This window comes from Mus musculus, chromosome 14 (genome assembly GCF_000001635.26).
Source record: "Mus musculus strain C57BL/6J chromosome 14, GRCm38.p6 C57BL/6J".
Classification (NCBI taxonomy): domain Eukaryota; kingdom Metazoa; phylum Chordata; class Mammalia; order Rodentia; family Muridae; genus Mus; species Mus musculus.
In genome coordinates this window covers 78,898,483-78,919,944 of record NC_000080.6, presented here as the reverse complement: position 1 = coordinate 78,919,944, position 21,462 = coordinate 78,898,483, and the positions used below count along the sequence as shown (strand labels likewise).

The following is a 21,462-nucleotide window of genomic DNA, read 5'->3' as shown; positions in this document are numbered from 1 at the left end:
CATCCCATGTCTGCTCATGAAAGAAGTAATGCTGGCCTTCCCTGTTCTCTTACACACACTGCATCTCCCTAGCAGGTCCCAGCAGTCCTCAGAGGAGAGCTCACCCTCCATTGCTGCTATAAAGCTGGCTCGCAGCAGGCCACTGCCATTTATGCAGCAGCAACACAACTACTCAGTTAAGAGACTGCTCTATAAGCCTGGGGGTATATGAAGGACACAGCTATCTACGCCTACAGTTGCTGTGAGAACAGAACAAGGTTAAGCGTGAGCTTGCGAAAAAGACTCGAGCTACTCTGCAGCTTTTCTATGTAGGCTGGTAAACATGGCAAAACTCCCCTGGAAATCTTAAAACCTATAAAAGACCAGCGCACACACACTTTCTATGTGGCAAGACTAGCTATGGTGTTCCTTCAGAGGAGAAATTAGAGCAACTTTAAAGAGTCTTTCTTGTCTATCAAGTAACAGAACCTCTCAGACCTAATTCTTTCAAATAAAAACCAGGAAAAAATACAGCAAGCCCCTGCCGACTCAGCCACCTCGTACCTCAGCTTTAATAAGCCAACACGTGGACAGAAAGGAGTCCAAAGCAGAAGCCAGTGTATGACCTGAAATAAAAAACTGAGTTTGTTCTAGATTTGGTTCCAATTTGATAAGACCTGCGGCAAGTAATTAATCTTGATATCTGTGGCCTCATTTACTAAATGAGAGTCTCCTCTAGGGGTATCCAGAACATAAGAATTTAAAAAGCAGTACTAGAATGAAAAAGTAACGGTATTTATTAAAATGTAAATCATTGCTGATACAGTCATTATTAATGAAAATAAATTCCCCAAAGCTTCACATTAACTTAAAAACTTGCACTATGTAAACATACTAGAGGAGCGGGGTACAATGAACAACTTAGAGTTTAAGTTCTTTACTCTGTGAGTGTGTGTGTGTGTATGTGTGTGTGTGTACACCTGTTTGTGCAAGTGTGCACCTGAGCGCAGAGGCCCAAGGTCAACACTGAGTATTTTCTTCAATGGCTTTCCATTTCATTTTTTGAGATAGGGTCCTACTGAGCCTTAAGCTCACAAATTCTGTTAGACCAGCCAGGCAGCAAGTTCCAGAAATTGAACTATACCTGACCTGTTGTCCCCCACCCCACTCCCTACCCTACCCGCTGGGTTACAGATTTGTAACCATAACTGACATTTATGAGGTTGCTAGAAATCCAGCCTCAGGACCTCGTGTCTGTGCAATAGGCACGTTACTGAACTCAACCATCTCTTCAGCCCTAAATTTTTATTTTAAAATATCAGAATAATAGTAAACCCTTTCTCTAAAATAAATATCAAAATAGGATAAGTTGATATTTATTTGCTGCTATAGTGTGAATGTGTCCCTCAGAGATCATGAGTTTGATACTTGGTCCTCAATGCAACAGTATTTAGAAATGGGGTCTTTAAAAGGTAATTAGGTAATCAAGGCTACTTACTATCAACTGGTTGATCTTATAGCCTGGAAAGTGGATTGATTCTTGTGCAAAGGATGAATCTGGCCTGTATCTCCTCTCAATTCTCTTATGTTCCTCCCCTTTCTTCCTGCCCTCCCCCATGTTCTTTGCCCTTCTAATCTTTATGCCAAGAAAGCTTTTCTCAGATAAAGAAAGATTTCCCAGCCTCCAGAGCTGTGAGCCAAATAAGTTCCTGGTCATTATTCTATCAGTCTCAGGCATTCTGTTTTTAGTCAGGTTCATCTTTGAGCCTTCATCTCCTTTTAATGGGGTTAAAATCAACTGAGAAAACCCCCAGAACACACTATACTCCTAAGAAAAAAAATCAGTGACTGGATGTAATGGCACACTCCTTTAATCTCAGCACTTGGGAGGCAGAAGCAGGGAATCTTTGTGAGTTCAAGGTTAGCCTGGTCTACAGAGTGAGTTCCTAGACAGCCAAGGCTATATAGTAAGATCTTGTCTCAGAAAAATAAACACAATGTGTGAAAGAACATGGGTAGGATCAGAAATCACTGTATTAAATAACAGCCACAGAAAGACAAGTTCCCCATGATCTTAGTTACATAAAGACCCTAAAACCTTTCACTGGTGGCTTCTAAAGGCTAGGGAGGAGGGAAGAGCACGGCAAGAAGGGAATGAGGAGCAGGTTCTGGGTTATACTGGAAAGGAGCTCTGTTCAGGTGTGCTGTCCACAGCAGGGTGGCAACAGATAATAGTGTCCTGTTTTTCAAAATGCCAGTTCAAAGTCTCACTGTGAAAATTTTGTTTGTTTTCATTTCTATACAATACATGGCTCTATTTCAAGGTCTAGAACAAACCTGTATACCTAATGTTAACATCTTCATACTAAACAAAGTCCCCCTTTTGTCAAAAAAAAAAAATAGCTGGACAAGGTGAGGGCTAGTTTGTAACAGGAAGACCCTGAGGTACAGTATTAGTGTGCACACGCATGAAACCTATAGACTTGGCCTCCTGAGAACTATGGCCCAATCAAGCAAGCTAAATGACCTATTTTTACAAATACAAAGTACATTTCATTTTGCCTGGATTATAATATCTGACCCAAATATGCTGTGAGTACTTAATTACAAGGCACTGACATTCAGTTTTTAATATAAATTAAATGCAAGTTTATTTTCTTTTTTAAAAAAAATTAGTTATTGTTATAATTATGAATAGTAGCATGTGGTCACTGCAGTTGTCAATGTGATCACCATAATCATCATTACTTTTGGGAGAAGCAACAAAATCAATTCTCTCTCTGCTATTAGTTAATTATATGACCCTTGCCATGGAAGCTTATTGCCCCATCTGTAAGACAGGTAAGTAGTCTCCGCACTAAGGAAGTTTTTAAGGTTAAATAGCATTGATATAAAGCACCTAGCACAAGAGAAGTCTCTCCAACAAACACCTCCTCATCATTTCCCTTGATATTTTCAAAATTAACTCACAAACATACCAAACAGTTCATAGTCTTTAGATAGGAAAGAGCTGGCCTCAGTGTGAAAGCAACACAAGTAGGAGCCAAGGCCTGGAGAGCCTTGGAGCTCTGCCTACACAGAAGTGGCAAGTGTGTGAGCAGAGCAGTGGTCCAGTGGCAGAGTCCAGCATTTCTTGGGAAGCTCTGGCTTCCTTAGTCAGCACACACTCCTTTCCCATTGACTGGGAGCTTAGAGAAATGAGAGCCAATGAATTCTAAAAATTAGACCTCACATGAACACTGGAAACGCAAATTAAAGCCTATCGGTTTGGCCAAGTATACCGAGGCACTCAGTACGGAGGAGACTCTATAAGGCCATGACCACATGAGGCAATGAGGCGCCCTTTATAGCATGAGTGGGTGAACTTCCTGGAATGCAAACTGACAATGAAGAGCAAGGCTCTTAAAGTCTCACTCTGCCCAAGAAGATTCATACTTCTAGGATTCACACCTAAAATCCTCATCTGATCATAACAAGATTCAAGGACAAGATGCAACACACATTATCTGTAATATTGAAAAGCCACAACAAACTTAGAGGCTGGCAACGTGAGAGGGAATACAAAATGGCAACATTATATAACAGCATCATTATCTGGTGAACTATAGTACAGACATTTAAAAAACGTATTTTAAAGAAATACCTAATGTCTTCTAATTTTAAAAGAAATTATACCATGAATAATAAGGAATGCTGTAAATTTAATATATGGAATTCCACTTTTGTCAAAGTTATTCATCATAAATGATAAATACATAGGCACATAGACAAAAACTGTACAAAGTATTCAAAATGTTGGTCTTTGTAAAGCACATAACAAGTAGTTTAAAATTCTTAGTAATAGCATGGACACCAGTAAATGTTAACTACACTGAAGACCACAGATATTCCCCCATTAGCCACGTACAGCTATGGGCGCTGTTTCATGTGTTCACCTAGCTAGGTAACAGTATTACTTGGTGATGAGTAAAGCTACTATCTTTACAGCCTGGAATCAAACCCAATGGGTAAGAATATTAAAGAAATTAAAGGAATTTCTTAAAGGACTTGGAGTCTCAAAAATGTGATTAGGTGGCAATCAATGTGCAATTTTGTCTACCTAGAATTCAAATGGAAATTATAACTTGTGGTAATTCAAAACAGATCTCTAAAAAGTCAATCTTTGGACTCAGTTTCCAGGACCCACACTCACAACCATGCTAACTCCAGATCCAGAAGATCTGACATCCTCCCCTCCTTTGCGGGCATCACTCACTCACACACAAAGAAAAAACAAGTTTTTTCTTAAGGACCAATCACTTATCCACAGAAAAGCCAAATGTTCTTAGTCATGCCGTTTTATTTTCAATTTACTTAAAATTTTACCAAAGATAATAATTTAAAGGCAAAATCTACCATCAAATGTAAGTGCTGTGAATGTTCCAGTTTTGAGTTCCATATATGAATAAGATAGATAAAGAAAAAAATAATAGATAATAGAAAAAAACAGAAAATAAATGTGGAAGCCATGGTAAGTTCGCATGCTGATGTCATGTTAGGCCGTGTTACAGGATTTGGGTTTTATTTATCATATTATGAAGTTATTTCATGCCTTTAATCAACAACCTGTTAAGTACCAAAAAATAAATTTAAAATTAGCTTAAACTTCAAAAGAGTCTGAGGCGACTGAGAGAGAAAAGACCATTATTGCCAACATTCAGTCACAGGCTTTGAAGGTGTAGATGTGCTACTGCATGCTAAGAACTGATGTGTATCATGAACAAGGTTCATCAAGAAATGGGGAGTATAAAATACACCAAATGTCTATACATCTATTCTTCAAACATTTTATACACTGCAGCAACTGTGAAATATGTCTGAAAACACATATCTTAGAATGGCAGAAAGTTTCATGAAAATGTTTACATTTATGAGAGATGGCTCAGTAGTTAAGAACAGAGGTTCCTCTTCCAGAGTACCAGTGTTTGATTCTGAGCACCCACATGGCAGCTCACAACTGTCTGAAACTCTACCCTCAGGAGATCTGATAACTTCTTTTGGCCTTTGTGGGCACTATATACATATGGTGCACAGGAATATACACAAACAGGACAAACACCCATGCACATACGATAAAATTAAATATAAAAAGAAATAATTAAGTCCTCCAATGGCTATGCAACAATAAAACAATTGTTTATTTTGCATTTTATCTTATGTGTAGGGGTATTTTATCTGCTAGAATGACTGTGGACTTTATGAATGCCTCAAGCCCTCAGAGGGCAGATGAGGGTGTCAGATCTCCTGGGGCAGGAGTTAAGAGACAGTTGTGAGCTGCTGTGTGGGGGCTCAGAATTGAACCTCTGGAGGAACAGCCAGTGTGCTTAACCTCTAAGCCATCCCTCTCCAGTCCCAAAACAATTTTTAAAAGATAATTAAAATTTACAAACAAAAAATCTTCAGCTCATCAGTAAACTTAGTTACCTAAATAATTCCATTTCTGAAGAGCCGACGTTTTGAGGCCCTTTAACATCACACTCGCACTGAAGCCTACTGTAAGACTGGAAAGTCAGGCAGGAAGCACAAACCACAGCCGTCACCCACTGGCTTTCATCCGTGACGTTCTCAGAAGAGGCCGCTTTAGAATACACTTGTGGGCATCATCCATGAAGAGAAAGGAGTGGGGCCTGGCCCGTGGAACTGAGCCACTCCAGTGGGCCTTTGAGGGCTCTGTTACAGCCCTCTCTCTCTCTGCCTCCTGGTCTCTCTTCACATGAACAGCCTCTGGCAGCTACTCCCACCACAAGGACAGCGTCTCCGCTATGATTTCCCTGCCAGACTGGCTGAAAACCTTCAGAAACCATGAAGCAAAATAAGCCTGCCCTCCCTTAAGCTATGGCTGCTGGGTATTTTGGTCTTGAGACACAAAAGAAACAAACCTTTATCTCACTCCAGATTTCTAATCTTACATCCATAACTGATTCTTGTGCAGCCTTCTGGAAGACTTCAATGTGCACAAAAGCACAGATACATTTCTTCTATCACAAATGAGATCACATACTGTCTGACCACTTCTTTCCACCCATGCTCTGGACTTCTTCTTAGTATAGAATAATGCCCCACTCTGTGAGATATATGCACGAGTGTGCACTAGGGACTTGAACCCAAACCTTCAAACCTTCTAGGCAACAACTCATTCATGAAGCAAATGCTAGCATTATTTCATTCATTTTAATGGCTCTGGAGTATTATATTAACAATGGTTTCATCAGCCTCTTCAATATGTATCATTACTTTTTTCAGTTAGTTTTCTGATTTTGAAAGTACTGCAACTAGTATCATTGAAGGCAGTTCTTTATGAATACATTTGTGTAGGGGGCACGAAGGGCTTCATGCTCACAGACAGCCTAATTTTAAGCACATAAAATTGTTCCTTCAAGAGAAGGAATACAAAATCTGCTGTCTGCCCAGAAGGCTGGAGCAGATGTGCATTCTATCCAGCTGACTTTGGCACAATCTGTGTGGCTGGAGAAATTCAAGAGCCTGACTCCGCTTCCAGACCCTTCTTGTAAACTTGTTTTTCTTGGTCAATCTATAGAGTCTATCTGTATGGAAGGTGTCACATGTACTTTACAAAGAGTTTCGTTGTACTCATGTTTGAAATGTATTTAGCTTAATTTGTTCGTTCCTCAGAGATTTAGGTACACTTTGTTGTGCATGCAGGATTGAGTTAGTTAATACAGGAATAGTTTTCACCATATTGTGCTGTGTTTAAATACAGCATAAGAAACACTCACAGCCAGACTTCCCAAGTTTGAATGAACGCTGGCTACTGCCCCGCCCCCAGCTTGTCTCTCTGCTTCCCCTGAAGGCTGCAGAGACCCCTCACACATTTGGAAGAAAAGGATGCTGGAAAGGTAACCGCTGAATGCAAATATCTGCCCACTGTTTTGTCTGTTGTTATTGTCTGTGAGAGACAGTGCTAATTATCTAGACCTGCATCAGCATCAGCTCTTTACTGGTTCTCCTCCTTCACTAACTATGGAGACCAGTGAATCTGTAGAGTTGAATAGTTTATGTCTTAACTTGTAGTATTTATTAAAGAGTCAAAGACAGCCCCATGAACTCAATGGTTACAACAAATATTTTCTGTATAACTTGGTTATTTTAGTCTGCATCCCATATACTATGAGGCATTTGAAAGAACATTTAATAGTTTATATAATATGTTTTAAGACAGAAATAATACAGTCTCTCATAATATCATAAAACAATATTTTAGCTGATATCAGCATCTAAGCCATTCCCCTACGCCCCTTCAAAAGCTATAATACCTGAAAGTATTTCACTTCATGTGTTTTAATCCAGTTTCCTAATTCACCTTTAGACTGAAAATACTCATGTCAACATGCTAGAGAAGCTCCTGTATTAAAAACAGCTGTGTTACTTTTTCTTTAGAAAATGAGATTTCTATAAGCAAGCTGTAAGCAGCACTGGAAGGTACAGAACCCTGTCCGTCAGCTGCCGCGTGAGCATCAGTCACTTCATCCGAGCCTCCTCCTCCAGAGCGAGATCAAGACACTTCCAAGAACAAGGCCCTAAAGTAAATCTGTCTGTCAGTGACACATGACCACTCTCTTCCCATTTTAAAAGTCAGTTTCACATAGCCCTGGAGGAGTCAGCCATGGGCTGGAGGGGAAAGCTTGCCTGGTCAATGTAAAAGGCTGTGCCAGCTCGGATCTCCCGGCGCTGTTTGAGGTCAGTTTCAGTGGTGTCCCTTGACAGGGCGATGTATTCCACCTCTCGTTTGGTCAGCTCCTGTAGAACACAGAGCTAAGTTATTCCAGAGCTAAAAGCAAACCACCAGCCTACAATTTAGAACAACATGTTCAACAAAGCCACTGCCTAGAGAAGAGCACTGAAACTGTTAATTATGGATTTAAAGTATTTCCAGTCTTTGAGAAAAATTCAATAAACTGGATACTAAAACATAAACATGCCAGGAGTGTGGCCCACACCTCTCATCCCAGCACTTGGAAGGCAGAAGTTGTGATCTTTGTGAATTCAAGGCCAGCCTGGTCTACAAGCAAATTCCAGGACAGCCAGGGATACAAAGGAGACACTGTCTGAAAACAACAAAACACACATAAACATGCGCACACACACACACAATGCACACATACAAGCAAAAAAACACACATACATATACATGCATACACACATACAAGCACATACATTGTCTCTGTCTCTCTCACACACACACACACATTCTCTCTCTCTCACACACACACATACATACACACACACATACACACACACACACACTGTCTCTCTCTCTGTGTCTCTCTCTCTCACACACACATACACACACATTCTCTCTCTCTCTCTCTCTCTCTCTCTCTCACACACACACACACACACTTTCTCTCACAGACACACACACACATCCTTACAGCTTCATTTTTCCTGAACTGCATCCTACTACTTAAGTAATAAGAATCAAAATTTAATTCTTCAAACCTTAATTTATCCTGTTAAACTTTTTCAAATATCATGAATAGTTATTGGGAAATTTTTAAACAAGTTGTAACAAATTTTTGTACGGAATATTTATCTTTTTTTTAAAAAAAGAAGGGTTTTAATTCATTTACTCAATTGACCAAGGTTTAGCAATCGAAAACTATATCATTGTTAGATACTTTACCAAGTGTGAAACAAAGAAGAAGAAAACAGCTGAAGGAGATGAAAAGAGCAAGAGGAAGAGGAGGGAGAGGAAGAGGAAGCCAAAAGGGGAGAGAAGAAATAAACTATTCTGTAATGTGAGGGAAAGGGCATCCCAAGTCCATCCCACCTCAGAACAGTTTACCTGCTCAGAGCATTTCGCCCTAACCTCACAGCCAAGTCTGTACATTCCCTTGGCGTTTACAACAATGCACATTCGCAATCACATAAGGGTCTAATGGCCTTTACTGATCACAGGAATCGATTTACTTAGGGGGAAGGAGAGCCGGCAGAGCATGTCATTGCTGAAGGAGGAGGTTTCCACACAAGGAGACTGTGTGACCTTGCAACTTAACCCTGTCTTCTACTGATGAACAATACTTTTTTGTCATTTGGCTCTTCCAGATTTCTTTGTTCCAGATTGCCAGTTTGGAGTATAATGAAAAAGTGGTCAACATTTTAAATAGAGAAGGTACATAGTCATGAAGACATGATAATATCAAATGACGTTTTCCTAAATATAAATGAATTGTCTGACTGTGAAAGCCAATTCCTGACTTTAACAGATGCCTACTTCTCGATCTCAGAATAGTCACTGATAACAAACATCACGCCTCTGTTTTGGTTGACTGAATGGCACCTCCCCAACCCTTTCCTGTGCAATGATCGTCAAAACTGTATGAGCCTTTTTTATTTTTGGATTTTGGTTTTTCTTTTTTTTTTATGATTTATTGATTTTTATATTACATGTATTGGTGTTTTGTCTGCATGTGTGTTGGATCCCCTAGAATTGGAGTAAGAGACAGTTGTGAGCTGCCACGTGGGTGTTGAGAGTTGAAACCAGATCTTCTGGAACAGGCCAGTGCTCTAACCCGCTGAGCTATCTCTCCAGTATCACAGCTTTTGGTTTTCCAAAATAGTGTTTTTCTTTGTAGCATTGGCTGTCCTGGAACTCACACTGTAGACCAGGCTAGCCTCAAACTCAAAAATCCTCCTGCCTCTGCCTTCTGGGTGCTGGAATAAAAAGCCATGTACTACCATGCCTGGCACCCCTTGTTACCTGAGAGCACCACAGTTTACCTTGAACTACACCCTGAGGACAGGACAGTGCTGTCACTCTCCTCAGTCTTGACAGCCTCCATCCTCAGCCAAGCACCAGTCTCCTCAGGTACTACTTCACGAAAGAAGTGAACAAGTTCACACAGCACCAGGAGAAGGCAGCATATAGAATTGTCTTAAACAATCCACAATCTCCTTTAATGTGAGTTAAAAATCACAGCAAGTATCAAGTGTCTCCATTTTGTGTTTATTTGTTTCAGCAAGCTTAGCCCCATGACAATATCTACTCAGGACATTACCAACTGAAGGTTCTTATATCCAGTGACAACAGTATTCACTGCAGAGCGTGCAAGGTGGCGGGGTAGCACTGAGTCTCCACAAGTGCATTAAATGGCACCGTAGCACTGAGTTTTCATATATGTTTGGCTACCTCAGATCTATTTTATCATGTAAAGTTTGGTCATAGTAGTCATGTGGCTTTGCACCTGTAGACTTAACACTGCATTTTTTGACCAAATCCCTATGAGCTCCTAGGCCCTCTCATTTCAGAATTCTAACAACGCCAAAGCCAGCACAAAATCTCAATGAGATATCACAGTCTTTGAAATGAGTCAGGCAAAGAATCCTGTGTAGTTGATCCTGTCTTGTATACCCTCCAACCCCCACCCCTCGCCCCCACTCCCATTCCTAGACAAGACACATTTGCCTTGTGTACTCACTAAGGCTGATGCTATGGTGGGAGGTTACACCTCACAAACTGACTCTGGGCATAAATTAAAGCTGTAGAAGTTATGGGCCAGTGAGACTTATGTTTCTCATCTGTGGTTTTACTTCTGTCACCCCTGTCTCACAACACTCTGAAGTTCTGAAGTAAACTGAGGGCCAGAGAGAAGGCTCGGCAGTTAAGAGCACTCTGCTCTTACGGAGGACTCAAGCTTCACAACCTCCTGTCACTCCAGTTCCAGATCTGCTGCATCTTCTGACCTCACGAAGCATTCACAGACATGTGACTCACACAAAAAGTAAATGCTTTTAAAAATTAAAAATGAACTAAATGTGCCACTGAGGGAAAATATAAGAAAGCAGATTCCAATGGCATAAAAATCAACTCTTTGATAATAAATAACACAAGCAAATTTTAACAAGGATGTTTTTTTTTCTCCAATCTAAAAAGTTGTCTTCAGAGGTCATTTGTACCTGGATCAAGAGCACAATCCCTATTAATACAGGACAACACAAAGGCTTTGCAAATATCCTGATGGGTACTGACAACAGAATATTTCAATTCACTTAATATTTGCCTAAGAAGGAGTATTATTAAAAAAAAAAAAAACACAAAAACAAAACTGTGTCAAAGAGGTCAATGGGGAAGGGAGGGGCGTTCAAGCCTAACTGTAATTCTCTAGCTAGAAAAAGGTCAAACAGATTATTTGATCACTGTTCATCTGTTTTCTAATCTATTTTATTTAAATAGATTAGAAAGAGGAAGAGCGGCACATAGCTATGACATTATAAACGCCCTTTTTTGAGTTCCCTCTAAAAACCACACAACTTCAAAACATCAAAAGCATCATTCTTTTAAGTTGTGAACCTGAGATAAGGAACAGTCCACTGAGTGGCAAAGTAAGGGCTAGGAGAGGGGTAGACATGTTGGCTGTTACAATCTCAGAGCTTCCGATTCTGTGCACTCACTGCTGACCGCCTTCATTTCTATTTCTTTTCTACAAAAAGTGGAAGGCACTCTAGTTACAGCAAAAAAAAATATGTTGCACATGGTCTCCCTGAACAACATCCGCTGAGCTCTTTATGAATGAGGCACTGCCTGATGACAGCAATACCTAAAACTACAGCTAACTCTGATATTTGTATACATTCTTCACTGTCATTTACTATATTACATCCTTTATCTTTAAAGCTAAAACCCTAAGGAAAGGACAGGAACTGATTGCTCACCAAGTACTGCATAGCCACCGAGCGCCGGAGAGGCCCAGGAGGTCCGATGAGAAAGACATCCTGCCCCAGCAGATCCTTCTGCATCAGCCATCTCAGATGCTGGACTATGGACTGAGCTGGAGAGTCTGAAACTTTGGGAAAAAGAAAGAAAATGAAATGTAAATTTAACTATTATAACTTTACTATATAACTATATAAATCCCCAAATAATGTAAACTATATATTGAAAATATGCATTTGTATAGGATAGATGGATGGATAGATGACAGATAGATAGATAGATAGATAGATAGATAATAAATAGCTGACAAAAATTCAATTTTATATGAAAATTATTATCAATGCTAAAACAGAAAAATGCCAAACAGTCATCAAAGGGTCACACATCTACCATTTCAAAGCCAGTGAGAGCACTGGGATCATCATCTGCAGGTGTCCTTAAAGGAATGGAAATGCTGCCTACAGATGAGTCATTTTATTCTAAAAGGAGACATAGCCAAATGATCCCAGACAACTAATGATCGTTACAGACATGAGAAGCTGGAGTCTGCTCCAATCTCAAGTGCCAGTGCTTGGAAGACCCCACCCACCCACCCCCACCCAAAGGAACCTGTAATCCCAGTCCACTGGTGTGCATCATTTGCTACATGAGCATTTCCTAGGAAGATATAATAAACAAACGTCTACGCACATAGAGAACAAGAACAATAAATCCACCCAAGTCTACCTGGGACTAATGAGTGCATGAGGCTTAGTTACTACAAGATGGGTGTGAAGTTTCTGAGAGGAATGTGAGGGGGAGAGGAAAGGAAGGCAGGGGAGGAAAAAGAGATAAATAAAAAGAAAGTCTTAATTGTTCCAAACAACACAGAAGACAGGAGAATGGACAAAATGCGCACCATAATTGTATAACAACAAAAACTGAATAAACTATCACAAAGATTGAGGATCCTTAGCATGAAAACTTTTGAAATGCTCCCAAATGTGAAATTTTCTGAGTGCCCACATCACATCACAGAGGGAAATTCCACACCCAACCCCATGTAACAAGTAATTGTCAAAATGCAAAGGCACTAAAAATATCACTTGAAACCATCTGTAAGCTGTATGTATGTGAGATACATAAAATGGAAACGACCTGGGACCCACCCCAAGGTACCTTATTATATGACACAGGTGTGAAGGCCTGGATAACTAGTGCCTGTCTGATGTTATGTTACTGTAGCCATGTTGTCTTATGCCTGTGGCCAGCCATCTTATAGTTACTTAAAGTTACTAGGAACTTTCTCATGTCGGGGTTGATTGTATATTATGTTATATTCTATGCTTTGGTGGTCTTGGAAACTCCCCAAGCCCTCGCCTTACATAAGAACCAATCACAGAAAAGTTTAAGTCCCCAAGACTTCCCTGGGTAACTGACATCCTGGCTGGCAAGTTGAGATGTGAATGTTAGGCAAGTTGCCTACCACAGTTGAATAACCCAACCAGTGGGAACAGGATAAATGCACCACAAAGACACATTCATAAAGAAGTCCCCTGTCCCTAAATCCTGACTGGTGGGATAACTTGGCACAGATGTTTGTGTATTTCAGGTTTAAAAGTTTGGTAGCATTCTGGCTTGGGGTCACAGTCACAGCTCCCAAGTCTGACCTGTGTCCCTGATCAATCAGTCCTGAGGTGTGTGTTCAATAAACTATCCCTATTTGATGGAAATCAGTGTCTGTGTGGCTTGTGAGGTGTTTCCTGGGCCCCAACAACAAGCAAATATTCAAAAAAAATTAAACAAAATTCATTTAATGGTTATTTCTAACAATATATCAAACCCTTAAAGATGACAGAGAGCCTGTGGAGCCATACCCCTGTTGGGAAAGATGCAAATGGACAGAATCTCCTGTGGGGATTATAGGAAAAAGTGGAATTTGTTAAGAGGAAAAGGCAAAAGGAGGTGATCTTCATCTCTCTCTCTCTCTCTCTCTCTCTCTCTCCCTTCCTTCCTTTTCTTTCTTTCTCAGTTAATCCATTTTCTCAGTGTGTTCAAATCTACTCAAATATTTTGTTAAGAATTCTTATTCTTAGTAGGTTCTGATGCAACTCTACTGTTGGTTTTGCGGCTTTTCTGTGAAAGATAACTGAAGCCATCTAACACAGCCTGCAAGAAAGTAGGGAGCTAATTATGAGAGAACAAAATGAGCAAGAGCTATTAGGCAGCAGAGCTCTCTCAGCACGTGGAAGGGCTACAGTTAGTCAATAATTCGGGGTTGACCAGATGCCTGTATCAGTGAAGCATGGCCAGCTTCATCTTCAATTTCTGTATGCCAGTCTTCAAATATGAACAGAAATTGTCTCATTTGGCTGAGATAAGTCTTAATCACAGGAGATTTCACCTGACTATCCACCTCTTAACTGCCAAACTAACAAATGTTTCGTTTGCATGGAATTTTTCAGGTTTTAACATCATCCCAGGCAAAGTAGGATACATGGTGCTATATATGTAACTGAGTAAAAAAAAAAAAAAATCACATACACCATATTAAGCTCAACCCATTAGTATGTGAATTCTTTAGAAATACATACATACATACGTACATACATACATACATAGTAAAATGGTGCTCAAAAAAGCAAAAAAGAAAGTAAACAATATTATTCAAGCTAATTAGGTAACTGGGAATGAGGAATGGGATGGATCAGATAGTCTTGTAAATAGCATCAATAGCATTGGTAATATTCTAGTTCTTTATTAATTAAATCTGTTCTTTGCCAATTCCATACAAGTGTGTAGCACATTCTGAATTTCCTAACCCCTGAACCTTCTTATATCTCCTCTCACCACTGCCAATTACCATCCTGCCTAGAGGTCCCTTTCCAGAATTCATGTCATGTATTATCTGGTTTTGTGAACCAATGAACTCAACTGAAACCATGTATTTGACTAGGGGTATGAAATTAGCCAATGTAGCCAATGGATAGTCCCCATCACCCAGAATCCTTCAGTAACCAATAGTTCAGCAAGAAAAGTATAATGGCTATTCTTGGTTGACAACTTGACTACATCTGAAATGAACTAAAACCCAAAAATAAGACACAATTATAAGGGATTTTTGGTTAATTTGAAGTGAGAAGATCTGCATTTAAGCCTGATCTTGGAGGAAGGAAAACATAACTTTAATTCAGATCTTGGAGCAAGAGAATATACCTTTAAAGCGAACCTTTTGATCTGGAATAACTCACCTCTAATCCGTGCCACTTCCTCAGCTGGAAGTCCACATAAGAATATGAAAGCAGCTTTTGTTCTTTGCCTGCTTGCTCTTGCCTTGAAAGCTTTCCTTCTGTAGCATTAGAGTCTACTTTTTTGGGATTCCAGTATATACTGAAGACCAGCTGAGACATCCAGCCTCATGAACTGAGCAACTATGGGATTCTTTTCTGTTACTCTAGATAAGCCTGACTAATACAGAAGAATAGGTTCCTATGAGCCCCTCACAACCCATGACTATTAATGGAGACAGGTTATGGTGTTTGTTTCCTTACATTGCATTCTATACTTAAAAAGATATAAACTACAAGAAGTCTTTTGCATGTACTAAATACTCTATATTCTTAGATTTTTGTTGAGGTCATGGAAGAATTCAAAGATCAATTACCTAAGACTAAAGGTATATCACATATCTCGCACACACACACACTCACACACACACACACACACACACACACACACACAGCCATTTACATTCATACATAACACACAGCACAATATCACTAAGGAAGTCTCACCCCAAAGAAGTTAACAGCTAACTGCTGAGAAATACAATTTTTTTTGAAGTTCTTTATCTTGGCAGGTAAATCAAGGGGAAGAAAGGTTCTGAGCAGACTGCTTGATCATGTCAATGGAGCCAGGCTAAATCATATTATTTCTCCAAAGCAAACATCCCCATGTCTGAAAACCAAAAGTCCTCTAATATATACATGGAGACATATCACTCCCACAGGAGCAAAAACTAGATTCCGAAAGAGGACTTGAGAAAAATTCTGAAGTGTTAGAGTGGTGTGTAGTCCTTTCAAATGACTTAGTACACAGACATACCACGCATCTGTGGCAGTGAGTTTTATATGAGGATGGAGAGGAACAAGTGAAACCTGGAAGAATACCTTGGGAAAACAACAGCAGTGATCTGACTGAAAACATGGTTCCTCACTCATAACTAAATGGAATATCTCCATCTAATCCCTCCCATCAATGCTGAAGGGACCCATGGAAGATGAGGAGGAAAAGAGGTGAGAACCAGAGGGCATGGAGGACACCAAGAAGACAAGCCCCTCCAAATCAACATGAACAAAGCTTGCATGACCTCACAGAGACAGAAGCAGCACGCACAGGGCCTGCATGGCTCTGGCACCAGGTCCTCTCTGTTTATATCATGGATGCCAATTTAGTGTATTTACGGGACTCCTAAATATGCAAATGAGTAGATCTGATTCTTGTGCCTTCTCTTGGGTTCTTTTCCTTCTTGTTGGCTTGACAACATCCAACATTTGTCCAACAGCGAAGTGATGGACAAATGTAATATGTTTTACCATATTATACTTTTGTTATGAATGAATGAATGAATGAATGAATGAATGAATGAATGAATGAAAATGGCTAATTGGGTAAAAGTTAACAAATGAACTGACATTCATACTTGCTGGGTGAGGTAAAATCACTTTTCTCCAATAGAATGATACTGGGTCAACAACTCCAGGGCAGGTCTCATGTTCAGGAGTAGTTAACCATCAAATAACAAACCACACACAGAGAGAAAGAAAGAAATGAAGTAAGGGAAAGAGGGAGGAAAGGAGGGAGAGGGGAGGGAGGGAGGGAGGGAGGGAGGGAGGAAAAAGAAAAGCAAGCATTGTTCCTGCTGAGGATGTAACTCAGGGTTAGGATATTATGTAGCATGTATGAGACCTTAGGTTCCTTCTCCAGCACACACCCAAACAAGTAAACTAGGTATAATAGCCATCCTATATAATTATAATTTATTTTAAATGCCTTGACCTTAGGATTACATACATTTCAGGTAACCAATTAATAGGGTTTACCCCTTACAACTGTCATTTTAAATAAGTGTTGAAATTGAGGAATACTTTATTTACCTTTTTCTTAAAAAAAAAAAAAACTACATTGAAGCAGAATCAATGCTATATATTAATGTGGTCTCTTAATTAAAGAAGAAATGGTATGAATGTATTTAAGCTAGAGCCTTTGGGATTGCATATTATTATGTGAGTGCTTATGGAAGTATCTTCCACAGTAGCACAATGCTTGTGTGTTGAGGACCACTGGCTTAAAAGGCAACTGGCTATCGCAGCAATGCCTTAGTTATACCTGGACTCTCTAGTGGTTCTTCACACTCAACACGCTGCCATTACCTGTGCTGGCCAGAGAGCATCTGGAAATGCTTAATGATGCTGCCAGGTTTGGGGGAGTGAAGGGTGATCTGAGACACTATCTCAGTGATGCTAACTGTATGTCCAACATGGTCCACCCCATCCAAGAGACTAATGACACTCTTACTGAGAATGCATATAGATTCTTTTTGCGAAAGCACTGTTAATGAACACTCCCTAATTAATCACAAATAAGCCCTGAGATATATTTTCTCTTAGTCTCTCCAGCCCTCTAAATGATGACACCACTAGGGAGGCCTGTTACTAGTGACTAAGTTCTTCCACAGTCCTGTGCTTATGTACGGTAGACACTGGACTGGGGGGTTCTCATAACTCCCTCATCCCAAGCAGCTTTTGAATCTAGTGTCTGACTGGTAATATACGACACATCTTCTTGAAGACCATGTCTCCATACTTTTATCTTTCCCCCAATAACAGTAGTTACGATGGGGCTTGATGTGTACCCCCAACACCTGAGAAATGAAGCAGGAGGGTGATAAGAGCTAAAAGGTAGGCTGGCCTTCTTAGTTAATTCCATGCCAGTTAGTTCTGGCCAGTGTGCTCAAGAATCACTAGAGAGCCCAAGAGTGGATGAAGGGGTTGCTGAGACTGCCAGCTGCCTCTAAAGCCATTGATCAACACACGTGCATCATGCTGACGTGGAGCTACTCCCAGAAGCACTCACAGGGACGTATGCAATTCCCAGTGCCCTGTTTTCTACGGTATGTCAAAATGCACTAAGTAGTAATGGTGCAATTCATTGCTTACCTATCATGTGGCAAAGAAATACACAAGTAATTTTTCTGCACTCTCTCATTTAGATCTCACAACAGGCCCAAAGGGCAGCAGGCAGCATTGTGTAAGGGGAGACGTGAGATCCCAAATCTGGTATTTATTACCTATGTGATCTTAATCAAATCATTTACGCTCCCTTTAATATCACTACCTATTTAATAGATATAATTGTCTTTACCGAGTACTGAGAATTGAAATAAGCACACAGATTGACAATTTATAAAGTAATAGCTATGCAAGTTCTTGCTCCCATTCTGCAAAGAGACGTCATAATTGAAAAGTAGCAGCATTTGCAGAACGGTGGTTAAGTCAAAGCCAACTCAGACTTCTGTTGTTCAAGTCCAAAGCTTGCTGCACAGTAATCATGTCTCACACACTCCACCAGAAGCCTTTCTGACACGTCTGTCTGTCTGTCTGTCTGTATGTATGTATGTATGTATGTATGTATTTGTGTGTGTGTGTGTGAGAGAGAGAGAGAGAGAGAGGAGAGAGAGAGAGGAGAAAGAGAGGTATCAGAGGAGAGCTTGCTTGAGTAGATCTCTTCTTCCACTATGTGGTTCAGGAGAACTAAACTCAGACTGGCACTCTGCAGTGAGCGCGTTTACCCACTGAACCATCCCACCAGCTCCCTCCAGGAGCTTTTTGACACCGTCAGGCTCAAGACTCTCCTTACCACAGGACTACATCAAATGTAGCATTTACATCAAACGGTGTTCTGGATATTAATCCTGTTTCTGTTATATTTTATAACATTAATGATATATTTCATCCTTTATTAGAATTTAATAGTCACTGCTATTTCTATACATTATATTTTTATAAAATTCCTACTTGTCTTCCTCATATTTTTAGTGCAGCACATTCTTCATGGCACTTCCCCTCTTAATTGGTTGGGAAGCTGCCTTACCCTGCAGAAAGCAAGCACTGTGCAGTGCTGTGTGATGCCTGTGGTGTCGTTCACATTAATGCTTCAGAGCAGCAGTATTTTTAGGACAGCCTCAAGGAAACATGAGTCATACTTAAAAGCATGCCAGAAATAGAAGCAAGATTTAAGGCTGCACATTACGAACATCTGCAAAGTAAACTGCCAAACTGCCATGCACAGTGTAACATAAGCAGGCCTGTGCATGGGAGAAAGCCCTAGCTTTGACTCCAGGTACAAGATGCCACTATCCTCCAGGAGTCCACCAAGAAAAACCCAGTGTTAAAGCTCTATTGTGGGACTTCATCTACAGTCCAGGCTACCCTCTGCCTGGGAAGATAAAACATCTGGGTCATGGTAAATTACATTTCTAACTAAAGTCTTAGCCAAGATTTTTCTTTTAAAAACTTAACTACTTGTGTTGTCATATTTAAGAGCTCTAAATTAATTTTATTGGGGTGCTCTAAATTATAATTTTTCTCCCCATGTAGATGCCAATTTATCATCTATGTAAAGACTTAAAATTAAAATTAAGCATAGTTCAACTACCCCCATAATAAACCCTTAGAAAGCGTTGATTGTTTGGCTTTGGCATTCTAAGAAACAATGTAATGTAGTGAAAGAGAAAGCATCTGGAGCCAGCAAACCAAGTGTGGCTCTTCATCCTGTCCTTAGCTTCCTGGGCAGGACACTTCAACCATTCTGGGTCTCATTTTCCAAAGAAAGCTAGTCTTTGACAGATATGACCACCGTGAGCACTACAGCTCCCAAAATATCTTGTTCAGTCCAAGTCAGTGAAAACCCAGTGTGCAAAAGTCTGTCCTCACCTGCAGAGCCCTCTCCTTGCTGTGTGCCTGGGCAGCAGGTACACAGTGTGCACTGGCGGACACAGATGGTTGGGGCTGAGGGTCCACTCGGAAGGAGTCCCAGAACTTACTGCAGCCATGTGTTAAGTATTTTCCAGTGACATAGCACTTTATTCACCATAATCACCCCCATAAAAATTATGCAGAGGGTTTGAAGAGATAGCTCAGTGGTTACCGCTACTATTGCTCTTGCAGAGGACCAGGATTCAATCCCAGCACCCACATGGTGTCTAACAACCATCTGCAACTATAATTCTAGGAGCTCTAACTTTTATGATCTTCACGGGCACCAGGCATGCATATACTACACATATATACATACAAGCAAAACACTCATTCACATTATTAGAAAAATTACTCAGAAAGACCTAAACCCAGGCCTACCAGGAGTCAGATCATCCTCCAATATATTCAGAGATTATAAAGGAAGTGCCACGAGACTCCTCACTGCAACTGTCCCCTCTACCTGCATGTGTCAATCTGTTCATGGAGGTGGGGATACAAAACAAGGCATTCAAAGCCCAAGTAAGTCCTCGCTATTTACAACATAGGATATGGGGCTAAATGAGTAAAATAAATTCAGGCACACAGCCCTACTTAGTGAGGACCTATTATATGCTGAGCACTGAGAACAGGAAGGTGAAGATAACAAGGCTCTCAGAGATGTCAAAGAGAAACAGTTCATATATAAACCTCAGCCATGAGGGGCACTGAGAGTCTTTATCCAACACAGCTACACCTAGATGAAAACTGCAATATTTTTCTTTCCTTTTGTATTTTTAGCAGGTATACAAAACAATGGCTTTTGTATATAACACTTTCCTACATGTGTATCATTGCTCAAGCCCCGCTGTCTTCCCCATCCTTCCTCCCTCGTCTTGCCTATCTTTCTCCACTCACCCATGTGGACCCCTTCTGCTTTCTTATATGTGTGTACACAGGCATATATAAACCTAGATTCTATATGTAAGAAAGACAGTGATGCTGGAATCAATACAGTATGGTACTGGTACAAAAACAGACTGTGGTCCAGTGCAACAAAATAAAGAAGCCAGAAATAAATTCCAATGCATATGGTTAACTATGGAGACAGGGTACCAAGAAGACATGATGGGGATAAGATAATCTTTCAACAAATGATGCTGGGGAAACTATTTCCATGTGCAAAGGAATGGAACTGAAACTTTATCTTACAGCTTATACAAAAATCAACTCAAAACTAAAAAGGGACCTAAAAGCATAAAACAGAATTCTACAAGAGAACATGGTGGGGATCCTCTGGCCATTGGCCTTGGCAATGACTTTTGGCATGTCACACTAAAGCTCTGGCTACAAAAGCCAAAATAAATTAAGAGTAATGTGATGGTTTGTATATTCTTGGGCCAGGGAGTGGAATGTGATTGTATATTCTTGGGCCAGGGAGTGGCACCATTTGGAGGTGTGGCCTTGTTGGAATAGGTGTGACCTGGTTGGAGTAGGTGTGTCACTGTGGGCTTAAGATCCTCACCCTAGTTGCCTGGAAGTCAGTCTTCCACTAGCAGCCTTTGGATGAAGATATAGAACTCTCAGCTCCTCCTGCACCATGCCTGCCTGGATGCTGCCATGCTCCCACCTTGATGATAATGGACTGAACCTCTGAACCTGTAAGCCAGCCCCAATTAAATGTTTTTATAAGACTTTCCTTGGTCATGGTGTCTGTTTACAGCAGTAAAACCCTAACTAATACAAGTAATATAGCAAAGTAAATGCTTCTAAGTG

General features: G+C 40.4%; 1 protein-coding gene across 4 annotated transcripts in view; it reads right to left on the bottom strand.

Annotated features, from left to right (window-relative positions):
• Vwa8 (von Willebrand factor A domain containing 8) overlaps positions 1-21,462 on the bottom strand; it is a 353,253-nt gene that overhangs the window by 282,366 nt on the left and 49,425 nt on the right. For all 4 annotated transcript variants that reach the window (XR_003950844.1, XM_011245038.3, NM_027906.1 and 1 more), the window contains exons 3-4: positions 11,692-11,822; positions 7,666-7,776 (exon numbers count right to left, since the gene is read on the bottom strand). Coding sequence is in view for 3 of the 4 variants with exons in the window: in XM_011245038.3 (XP_011243340.1) it covers positions 7,666-7,776; positions 11,692-11,822 (242 nt within the window). In the remaining variant the exon portion in view is untranslated. The remainder of the gene's footprint in view (positions 1-7,665; positions 7,777-11,691; positions 11,823-21,462) is intronic.